Raw genomic sequence first — 11223 nt, 5'->3', positions numbered from 1 at the left:
AAAAGGTTGAAAGCAAAAAAGTGAAAACAAAAAAAAAAAAAAAAAAAAAAAAAAAAAAAAAAGAAAACGAAAAAGAAGTCAAATAGTAGTGATGGTGCAGATAACAGCAACTTTTTCTTTTCTGTTTTCCTATTGAGAAAAATCAGGTTTCATGTTCTGTACTGACATCACACAACCTGCGAGATACACCACCACGCTGAAAACGGACAAAGATATCAGTCTACAGAGTAGAACCAAACAACGAACCGAGTCTGGAATCTATGTCATAATCAATATGCAAGAACAGCGTCACTGCGGAGTAAATGATTGCATCAGTGACTGGAAGGTAATCATACAGTATAATGCCCGCCGCCCCCAAAGGCTGCAAATATGATATAGATATGTACATGAAGTCCTCCAGGACGGCCACCTTTGGATAGTTTGCACAATCATACATTTCCCCTCTTTCCATCGCCTATTCGAGATCCAATCGTCCGAAAGAATGACTATAAAATGGGAGGTCAGCGATTTTCAGGTCTGTACCAGCACGTCGAATAATACAAAAGACACTCTCTACGCCAATAACAATATGCAGGTGCTTGTTATGGTAATGGTGAAAGCTATCGATCCCACAACTGGGCAGCCCTACTCCCTCACAAAGACGGAACTGGATTCGATTGTACTTCTTGACCTCAATGGCCAGACCCAGGAATTGGGCGGTGCGTGGCGATACAAAGACTCGGAAAATGAATTTGATCATAACCTCGACAACTCAATGTCGGTGGAAAGCAGCCCCCAGAACGCGACTCAGGCGCCGAAGGCAGGGTTCGACAAAAAGGATTACTGGGTTTCCACCAATAGAGTCGAATCGAAAATTATCGGCGCCCAAATCAAGCAGCCTGACGGTAACACGATCAGTACCAACGGAGTCGGTGCGTTCGACTCGAGCGTGGTCCTCACCGGCGTCGCTCCACCGACGATCAGCTTTGCCGATTTAACCCTGCGGCAAGACACAGACACGGCGAATGGCAGTAGCTATGATCAAGACAATTATTATCTAACCATCAGAAACCGGCAGGTCCGATGCCTAAACGGTCCTACCTATTACGGATCCGATCCCTACTTAAAAAGGTCAATAGCATTTTGGAACCGGCCTGAAGATCGCACCATCTTCTTCATGTGGCAGGTTGGGCCCAGGAGTCAAGTGGACGTTGGAACTAGAGGGAAACATACCCAAATTACCGTCAATCAAGAAGCAAATGCCGGCTGCTTCACTCGGATGATGATGTGGAATACCCATGATGAACGCCCTGGATATACTTTTGACTACCCTTACTATGCCCTTGACCAGTGTGGGAACCCTTCGGCTCCATTCTATCCTTATTATTCCGATCACAACACTCTTTACCTACATCCATCTTAGGTTGAGCCAGAGGCTATATGTTGGAGTATTTCCATCAAGGGCCAAAGAAGTAAAGCATACAAATTTTGTTAATTGGTTTATTAATTGTTATAAAAGGGACTCGCTACAGCTATATAGTATTTTTATATCTTTACATTATATAACCTAGTAATATTAGGGTGCAAGCAATGGCCAGATAATGGGAGAGGGAAGGTAGTAGTCTTATATTGTTACAGGAAGTTGAAGGTTGCAGAGCTGATAGGAAGTGGTAAATCATACCAAGACATCAATTCAGTGGGTGACCACCAGGGAACCCCGACCTCTTCTGTTATATATGTTTTTGGTGCGGTGTAAGTACAATCCTAGCCTGGTCGAATTCTTAGAGAAAAGCTAGTTGATCCTATATTAATATTAATATTTGATATAATAGTAATAGGTAGTGTAATTACAGGCAGCATATACCTAGCAAGAAGATTAAGTAGGGCTCACTACAATTTACTATTCCCCCTCATGTCTGGTGCATCATTGACATATCCCACCTCGGCGTTATCTCCATGTCCACATACATCTTAAACTCAGTGGTAGCCATTGACCTCGGGTAGCACCGCTTCGATCAGCGACACCGGGCTCCGACAGTCCCAGATCTTCTTCAATTTCAACCCGGCAGAGTGGAGCAGGGCCTTGAGTTCCCCGGGAGTCCGCTCGATCCCGTTAATGCACGACATCATCGTGATATCGCGGCTGTGGCTAAAGCGCGTGTGATAACCGTAGTTGGCGGGTAACGGCCGCGGCGCCGACTCCAGGTCGGGGTCGCCGACGGTGGTATTCATGACTTGATCGCATATCAAGAGGCGAGAGTGCGCCGCCATACTCTTGCGGATGCTGGACAGGATGCGCACGCAATAGTCGTCAGACCAGTCATGACTGCATGCACAAGATTAGCCAAATCACCGTTCGGATTAACGGGCTGGTGGGCTGGATGCCCCGGTTTCATACAGGACATATCGCAAGAAGTAAACGTCAGCCCCCACCGCGGGGTTGGGCTCGAAGAAACTGTGCTCCACGAACTGGACTCGTCCACTCTGCAGGGCGTCGGGGTTCTGCCGGGACCAGATCTTATCGCGCCCTTGCTTGATGACGGGACCTCGATCCTGGACAATGAACTGCAGCTTGGGGTAGACCTTGCTCAGCTGGAGGGGGAAGCCACCGACGCCTCCTCCGACATCCACTACCAAGGCCTCGCCCAAGGAGGCCCAGGGGAAATCTAAGCCGTGGGTAGAACGAAGCCGTTAGCCGGTAGCACGAGAGATGGAGCAGCAGGAAGAATCCTCACCGTAAACATGAGCTGTGCCGAAAACTCGCCCACCACCCACCATGGACAGGCCCATGATCTCCAGCTCGGGTCTCCCGACCAGCCCGTCCTCGTCCGGGGCAGGGAGCCCGAGGACCAGACTTGGAATGCCCGGATAATGGCCGCCAGTCTCCAGCAACTTCTCGGGGGGCACGCGCTCCTCGATCCACTCCCACCGGGTCTTCTTGGTGTCGACGGCACTCTGCCACGCCGTCTGGGCCACATCGTAAGAGGGACCAGTTTCGGGATCTAAAAGTGTATGGGGGAGGCGATCGGAAGCCGTGAAGCCCTCGCTGTTCACGAGCTGCACATAAGCCCGCAGGGACTCATTCGCCACCAAGGCGGCAGAAATCCCATTGTTGGCAAACCGGTCCCGTCCGGTCTGCTGGAAAACACCACTCGAACACAGATACCTTAGGATACGAGCTGACAGCAGGCGCCGGGGGGGGTCAGTTTAGTCTCACATCCTCCGGGCAGATCGGATGCCCCGAGCCAAGCAGAGCAGAGACTTACAAAGTTTCCTCGGCTCAATTTTAGCCTCCCGGCTGATCTGGTCGACGTGAACCCCGCCCTCCTCGCCGGCGGCCAGGATATCGGGGATGCGACGCTCAGCGGCAATATACATGGCGCGGGATTCCTGAAACTGCGTGGCAACCTCCAGGATCCTCGCACTGGGATCAGCCACGAGCTCGGTCAGCTTGCCGACGGCGGCTAAAATGGTCCGTTGCGCATTGAAGAGCTCCCAGCTGGGCAGATTCGGAGCATCGTTCTGACGAGGAGAAGAGTCCTTCGATGCCTCTACCTCGGCCGACCACTCCGCGATAATGGTATGGACAGTGCTGGAGATAATGTTGGCGGTCTGGAGGAGTTGGGCCGCGTCACAGAGAGACTTGGGTGGTCGTTCCATCCTGCCTGCTGAGGTCGCTTGTCCTGTTACGCGGGCTAGTCAAGATTTGTTTCCTATGTCTCTGCCAGCCGCCGCATTCAATGTACTTATTTGTGTTCTCGTACATTGTAGTCGGGATGGAGTCGGGTAGAAGTGGCTTGGGCTCCGGCGGCTCAGTTGTAACCCTACTTTCTCCCCGATCCATCCAGGTGAGCAAACCCCCCGAGCTCCCCCGACTAAGTGGAACTGATCCAGAATCTAGACCACTCCAAAAGGATTGCAACCGTAGCGGGCGTTTCATGGGCGCGGTGTTATACGTCATCAGAACAATTCAATCTCATTGTACGTACGTCCATTGCCGGGTCTATCTAACAGCGTCCAACTTCAGGGTGCAAGGCTACGCTTAGCGGGTATTGTACAAGCTTAATAGAAGTTAGATAGTGTTTAGCATCGGACGAAATTCACATTCATGCGGATTCTATCGCAAACCACTTTTTCTGGCCTCCTCGGACCTCGAAAGCTACACGATCATCTTGCGCCAACTTCCGTAGTACCTCATCTACAAATGGTTCCACAGCCTGAGCTCGCACCTGCTCATCCAGGCCCGTTCCATGCATCGCCGTCACGAGTTCAGGGATGGTGACACTGACTTTGCCACGAACTCGATCGGGTTGACGCTCGTGCTTCATCCGCTGCAATGTGTCGACGACGCGATCTTCTCGCCGAGCCTTCTGGCTGAGCTCCAGGGCGAGCTTGGCTGGTAGGTCGGGGATGACCGTGCCGTGAGCCGGATAGCCCACCGCGCACTGCAGGGACTGCATCACCCGGAGCGAGGACATCCAGGTGCTGAGAATCTCCACGGCGCTGCTCCCGTGGCCGAGGACGTTGTCCCCGGTGAACATGGCGTTCTCTTCTTCGAGAATGAAACACATGTGGTCGTGCGAGTGACCGGGCGAGTGCAGGGCGCGGACCGTGGCCCCGTCGACCTGGAAGACCTGCCCGTCGCGGATCGGCTGCTGATCCTTGCCCGGGGTATGCTTGTAGATCGAATCGGCCAGGGCAGGGTATAAGCGAAGGAGATCCGGGACGCCCCCGGTGTGGTCGCCGTGCCAGTGGGTGAGCAGGACGTGTGACAGCTCGATCCCCGCATCGGCCAAGGTCGACGAGATCAGGTCCGCCCACTCGGGAATTCCCTGGCCCGTATCGATAATCAGACGTCGATGACCGGTGCCCACGATGTAGGTATTGGTCCCTTGTAGCGTGAACTGGCAGCGAAAGGCATCATCAGCCAACAACTACTGTACGGGGGAGGGGAAGGGGGGAGAAGCCACCCAGCACGTTCAGCGTACCTTGCCTGCATTCTGGCCTAGAACACGCAACACACGAGGGCTGATTTGCTCAACGTCCGGAAAAATGGGCAGCCGTGCATGTTGGTCATCTAGATACCCTTCCCAGGCACATATGTTGAGAGCTTTGTTGATCTGTCGATAGCCACCTCGTTTTGCATCTGCCATGACTCCAGCTGCGATGGACGTAAGCTGCTGCACAAGGAGAGCACGGAAACTCAAACAAAAGCGAGTCGACGCTTCCAAAGGGGATGAGAGATGAGGGTTCGCGTTGGTCTTACCGTTCTTACTGTCCTGTTGTCGGTCTCGGCCTAATCGGAGGCGGGTGGATTCGACCGACCCGCCCGATGCAACACGCAATCCACCGAGCAGCCCTTCTGACCCCCGAGCACAAAAGTGTAACCCTAATTCCTGGTTAGTGGTGGTTTTTGGGGGGGAAAGGGGAACGTGTCTCCGGGGCATATAGACATGCCCCCTGTCCGCCAAGGTTCTCCCTGGTTCTACACAGCTGCACGAACAGCTTTTTCACTAGACGGAACCAACACCTGCAATGAGGCCAGCCGACTTTACTCCGTCGTCTGAAGATTCCTTCACGGCCGAGAAGGGGATGAAGGTCGTCTATTTCGGCAACGAGCTGAATCGTGATAGTCTCCCGAAGCTCTCTCAGCGCTTGCACAGCTTGAGCAAAGACCGACGGCACCCGCAGTTGGCCCGGTTCATCGAGGAAAGCACTTGGGCGGTTCGCGATGAGATTCGACAGCTGCGCCCCGGGCAGAAGGCCCCGATCCCCCCGTTTGAGAGCGTTCTCCATCTAGCGGAGCAGCCGGAGCTGTGCAAGGGCCCGCTCGGTGGGTCGATCGAGGGCGTCCTGCTCTGTACAATCCAGCTGGCAACGTTTATTGGGTAAGTTGAGACGGCCTCCTCTGAGACGGCCAGGTCGGTAATGCATCCCATCTAGGTACTACGAAGCCGCGCCCGCCGAATACAGCTTTGAAGCCGCCCATACCTATCTCACGGGCCTGGGACTGGGTCTGTTGGTGTCGATGGCGGTGTCGCTCTCCCCTACGCTGGCAGATCTCCCCGTGGCCGGGGCTGCAGTCGTCCGTATCGCCTTCCGTCTGGGAATGCTGGTTTCGGACGTCTCGCAAAACCTCCAACCCACGGACGTGACAGGGGATCCAGACCCCTGGGCCTATGTGATACCCAATGTCGCTCCCCATGAAGTGAATGAGGAGCTGCAAATGATTCATCTGCGTGAAGTGGGTACCACCGAGATGGGAACTATGCTGCCCGGTCGAAGATACGACCAGCTAACAACCAGCGCTTAGAACACCCCGGAGGCCAGTCGAGTCTTCGTCAGCGCGATCAGTCGAACCTCAGTGACAGTCAGTGGGCCCCCGGCTCGACTCAAGCGCCTCTTCCGTATGTCCGATTTCTTTCGAGACCGCACCTTTATCACACTGCCCGTGTATGGAGGGCTGTGCCACGCAAAGCACATCTACAGCTTGCAGCATGCCCGAGCAGTGGTCCAGGTCCCGGCCCTGGCCGCTTTGAACCCATGCTATATCTCGAGGTACCCCGTGCTCTCGACCAGTCGGGGGGAGCCCTATCCTACCGCCGCCACGGCGACGGAGCTTTTCGAACACGTCATTGCTGAAATCCTGACCCAGCCCATCGAGTGGGACAATGTCATCCGGGGGCTCGTGGAGCGCGCGAAGCTGGTCTCTCTACCCGAGGTCCAAGTGACGGTGATCCGCAATTCACTCCCGGTCCACGACCTCATGGCAGCCTTGCGAACTGCCGACCTGGAGGGCGTTGAGGTGTCCTTGCAGGACCTGGAGCCGTGGGCGACGAAGAGGGTCGATGAGGAGGAATCCGCGCCACGGGGATGCGCTCAATCCAAAATCGCCATTGTCGGCATGTCATGTCGCATGCCCGGCGGCGCGGTGGACTCGGAGAAATTCTGGGAGCTCCTCGAGCAAGGGCTGGACGTCCATCGGAAAATCCCTCCGGACCGGTTCGACGTCGACAGCCATTGCGATCCTACTGGAAAACGGGTCAACACCAGCCACACTTCCTATGGCTGTTTTATCGATGAGCCCGGCCTCTTCGATGCCCCCTTCTTTAATATGTCGCCGCGGGAGGCTCAACAGACCGACCCCATGCAGCGTCTCGCAATTGTCACGGCCTATGAAGCCCTCGAACGTGCCGGATACGTGTCCAACCGGACCGCCTCGTCCAACAAGCACCGGATGAGCACGTTCTACGGGCAAGCCAGTGATGATTACCGCGAGGTCAACTCGGCGCAGGAGATCAGCACGTACTTCATCCCTGGCGGCTGTCGGGCCTTTGGGCCGGGCCGCATTAATTACTTTTTCAAACTGTGGGGACCCAGCTTTAGCATCGATACCGCCTGCTCCTCCAGCTTGGCCACCATTCAGGTCCGTCTAGATTCCTCCCCTACTGTTGTGCTCTGCCGGACTAACCCCTCTTTTCATAGGCAGCGTGTACCGCGCTCTGGAACGGTGACACCGACACCGTGGTGGCCGGAGGAATGAACGTGCTGACCAATTCGGACGCCTTTGCCGGCCTCAGTCATGGTCACTTCCTGACCAAGACTCCCAATGCTTGTAAGACATGGGACTGCGAGGCTGATGGGTATTGCCGCGCGGATGGAATAGGCTCTATTGTGATGAAGCGTCTGGAGGACGCGGAAGCCGACAATGATAATATTCTCGGGGTTGTTCTTGGGGCTGCAACGAATCATTCGGCGGAAGCGGTCTCTATCACCCATCCCCACGCAGGCGCGCAGTCCTTCCTGAGCCGACAGGTCCTCCGCAGTGCGGGGATTGATCCGCTGGACGTCAGCTACGTCGAGATGCACGGAACTGGGACGCAAGCTGGCGACGCGGAGGAGATGAAGTCGGTCAGTGACGTCTTCGTCCCGCGCGCAAAGCGGCGGTCGCCCACGCAGCCGCTCTTCATTGGGGCCGTCAAGGCCAATGTTGGCCATGGGGAGGCGGTGGCAGGGGTCACCGCATTGTTAAAGGTGCTTCTGATGTTCCAGAAAGAGGCTATCCCGCCCCATGTGGGCATCAAGCACAGCATCAACCCGGCATTTCCCAAGGATCTGGAGGAGCGCGGCTTGCGCATTCCGTACGACAAGCAGCCCTGGCCCCGCATCCCGGGCAAAAAGCGCATCGCGATGGTCAACAACTTCAGCGCGGCCGGGGGGAACTCCACGTTGGTCGTCGAGGAGGGCCCGCTTCGCCCCAAGCCGGCTGGGGTGACGGACCCTCGTGGCACCCACTTGGTGGCCGTCTCAGCCAAGAGCAAGGTCTCCCTACGCGGGAATCTCGAGCGGCTCCTGGGCTTCGTGGAAGCTCACCAGGAGGACCTTGTCCTGGGCGACCTGGCCTACACGACCACGGCGCGTCGATATCACCACAATCACCGCGTCGTAGTCCCGACGTCGGATGTCGCGCACCTGCAGACGCAGCTGTCTGCCCACCTGGAATCGGTCGACACCCTTCAGCCGGTCCCCGCCACCGGCCCACCCCCTATTGCCTTTGCCTTTACTGGGCAGGGAGCGTCGTACCGTTCGTGCAACCTCCAGCTCTTCGCGGACTCCCCATACTTCCGCTCCCAGATCCTCCATCTCGACGGCATCGTCCGGGGACAAGGGTTTCCCTCTATCGTCCCTGCCCTAGATGGATCCCACCCCCAGGACTATGAGCACCCGCCTGTCGTCACGCAGCTGGCCTTAGTCTGTATGGAGATCGCCCTCGCCAAATATTGGGCCTCCTTAGGCGTTCAGCCGGACGTGGTGGTGGGACATAGTCTCGGGGAGTATGCGGCCCTCCACGTGGCGGGGGTTCTATCTGCCAGCGACGCGATCTTCCTGGTGGGAAGGCGTGCGTGCCTGCTGCAGGACAAATGCCAGCGCGGGAGCCATCAGATGATGGCGGTTCGCGCACCGCTGGCGCAGATCGAGCGCATCGCGGGCGCTCTGCCGTACGAGATCGCCTGCCTGAACGGCCCCGAAGACACCGTCCTCAGCGGGACACGCGAGGAGATAGCGGCGGTGGCCAAGCTGCTGGAGGCAGAGCGATGCAAGTGCATTGTCCTCGAGGTGGCTTTTGCCTTTCACTCCCCGCAGATGGATCCCATCCTCGACGAGTTCGAGGCGCTCGCGGCCACTGGTGTGGTTTTCCACCCACCCAACGTCCCGGTAATCTCGCCATTGCTGGGCAAGGCGGTCTTCGATGAGAAGACAATCAACGGCGCCTACCTGCAGCGTGCCACGCGTGACTGCGTGAACTTCGTCGCCGCCCTGGAGACGGCGCAGCGCATCGGCACCGTGGACGAGACCACCGTCTGGGTCGAAATCGGCCCGCATCCGGTCTGCGTTGGATTTGTCCGATCCTCCCTCCCATCGATTGGGGCCGCTGTGCCATCGATGCGCCGCGGGGAAGATAACTGGAAAACGCTTACGAATAGCCTCGGGGCGCTCCACTGCGCCGGGGTCGCGGTCGACTGGAATGCCTTCCACCAGCCCTTCGAACGCGCCCTGCGGCTGTTGGATCTCCCAACCTACAGCTGGAACAATAAGAACTACTGGATCCAGTACACCGGGCGGTGGGCGCTCACGAAGGGAAACACCTTCTACGAGGAGCCCGGCTCCGAGACCAGTGCCCCTGCAGCGGTACCCGCGAGCCTGAAGACGTCCACCGTCCAACAGGTCATCGAGGAGCATTTCGACGGCAATGCAGGCTCAGTGGTCATGCAGTCGGATCTGATGCAGCCAGACTTCCTGGCCGCAGCCCATGGCCACAAAATGAACGGACGAGGTGTGGTCACCTCGGTAAGTTTGCACATGATGATGTTGTTTGCTCGCTCTCGCGCACACACCCGCCAGCCTACTGACTCCATGATCTTTAGTCGATTCACGCCGACATCGCGTTCACCTTGGGGGAATATCTCTACCACAAGCTCATCCCTGACGGCGAGCCGCACATGAACATCGCCAACCTGGAAGTCCTGCAGGGGCTGGTGGCGCAGGAGAACAACCAGGGGCCGCAGCTTATCCGGGTATCGGTGAGCACGGCGGACATCCGGTCCGGCCAGGCGCAGCTGCAATGGCATAACGTCGTCCAGGGCCGGGTGGAGGATCCCTTCGCGAGCGCCACCGTCTACTACGAAGCGGCAAGCGCCTGGCTGACCTCCTGGCGGCCGGTGACGCACTTCGTGGAGGGGCGGATCCAGGCCCTCGACCAGCTGGCCGACGCGGGCGTCGCCAACCGCTTCACGCGGCGCATGGCCTACGGGCTCTTCGCCAGCAGCCTGGTCGATTACGCCGACAAGTACCGCGGCATGCAGTCGGTCGTGCTCCATGAGCTGGAAGCCTACGCCGAGGTCACCCTGACGTGCGAGAAAGGGGGCGTGTGGACGGTGCCTCCTTATTTCATCGACAGCGTCGCCCACCTGGCCGGCTTCATCATGAACGTCTCTGACGCGCATGACACCCAGACTCATTTCTCCGTCACGCCTGGATGGGGCTCCATGCGGTTCGCCGCCCCGCTCGTCGCCGGTGAGCGATACCGCTCGTATGTCAAGATGATTCCCACTCCTGATGACCCCAATATCTTCCTCGGTGATGTCTACGTCTTCCACAAGGGGACGATTGTGGGTATGGTCGGGGGGATGAAGTTTCGACGCTATCCACGTCTCCTGTTGAATCGTTTCTTCTCCGCCCGCTCCTCCGACGCAACCGCAAAGGATTCGCATGCCCCGCCCAGCGCTCCAGCTCCGACCAGCGCTCCAGCTCCAGCGAGCGCCCCAGCTCCATCCAAGGTAGCTCCGACCAACCCGGTCAAGGCACCTCCAGCTACGGACCGAGACGCCCAACCAGCGGAGGATCTCAGCGCGAACAGTACCGCTGCCAAAGCGCTGGCCCTGGTGGCGGCGGAGGCCGGTCTTGCAATTGGTGATCTCAAGGACAGCGCCTCCTTCGCCAGCTTAGGTGTCGATAGTCTGATGAGTTTAGTGATTTCGGAGAAGTTTCGGGAGACGCTGGGGGTGACCGTCTCCGGCAGCTTGTTCCTCGAGTACCCGACGGTGGGCGACTTGAAGAGCTGGCTACTGGAGTACTACAGCTGAAGCATCGTGGCTAGCTGACTTGTGGACTATTATCTAATCATAATCTTTTTGAATTGAATCCCATGTGCAATGGATGGTACCGTAGCTCTCGCTCCCCGTC

The 11223-nt window shown here is 57.1% G+C and overlaps 4 protein-coding genes across 4 annotated transcripts; 2 read left to right on the top strand and 2 right to left on the bottom strand.

Moving 5' to 3' along the window:
- The first annotated feature begins 385 nt into the window (after positions 1–385).
- Positions 386–1543, top strand: BO82DRAFT_351059 (uncharacterized protein). Its single transcript, XM_025634320.1, has one exon. The coding sequence runs from the start codon at positions 482–484 to the stop codon at positions 1400–1402; it is 921 nt and encodes a 306-aa protein (XP_025495937.1). The 5' UTR covers positions 386–481; the 3' UTR covers positions 1403–1543.
- A 235-nt stretch (positions 1544–1778) lies between these two features.
- Positions 1779–3740, bottom strand: tpcA (O-methyltransferase tpcA). The gene is made up of 4 exons (XM_025634319.1): positions 3246–3740; positions 2715–3158; positions 2378–2645; positions 1779–2305 (listed from the first exon to the last, which is right to left on the bottom strand). Exons 1-4 carry the CDS (start codon positions 3637–3639, stop codon positions 1957–1959), a joined length of 1455 nt encoding a protein of 484 aa, XP_025495936.1. The 5' UTR covers positions 3640–3740; the 3' UTR covers positions 1779–1956.
- Positions 3741–3985: 245 nt separating this feature from the next.
- Positions 3986–5205, bottom strand: tpcB (metallo-beta-lactamase type thioesterase tpcB). The gene is made up of 2 exons (XM_025634318.1): positions 4968–5205; positions 3986–4883 (listed from the first exon to the last, which is right to left on the bottom strand). The coding sequence occupies exons 1-2, from the start codon at positions 5130–5132 to the stop codon at positions 4086–4088; spliced, it is 963 nt and encodes a 320-aa protein (XP_025495935.1). The 5' UTR covers positions 5133–5205; the 3' UTR covers positions 3986–4085.
- Positions 5206–5475: 270 nt separating this feature from the next.
- On the top strand, positions 5476–11123 carry tpcC (non-reducing polyketide synthase tpcC; the record flags this gene model as incomplete). The annotated part of the gene is made up of 5 exons (XM_025637789.1): positions 5476–5867; positions 5923–6223; positions 6293–7405; positions 7465–9828; positions 9906–11123. The coding sequence occupies exons 1-5, from the start codon at positions 5515–5517 to the stop codon at positions 11121–11123; spliced, it is 5349 nt and encodes a 1782-aa protein (XP_025495934.1). The 5' UTR covers positions 5476–5514.
- Positions 11124–11223: the final 100 nt, after the last annotated feature.

This window comes from Aspergillus uvarum (assembly GCF_003184745.1).
Source record: "Aspergillus uvarum CBS 121591 unplaced genomic scaffold BO82scaffold_6, whole genome shotgun sequence".
Lineage (NCBI taxonomy): Eukaryota > Fungi > Ascomycota > Eurotiomycetes > Eurotiales > Aspergillaceae > Aspergillus > Aspergillus uvarum.
The sequence above is the reverse complement of the archived record's forward strand: the minus strand, read 5'-3'. Positions and strand labels throughout refer to the sequence as shown.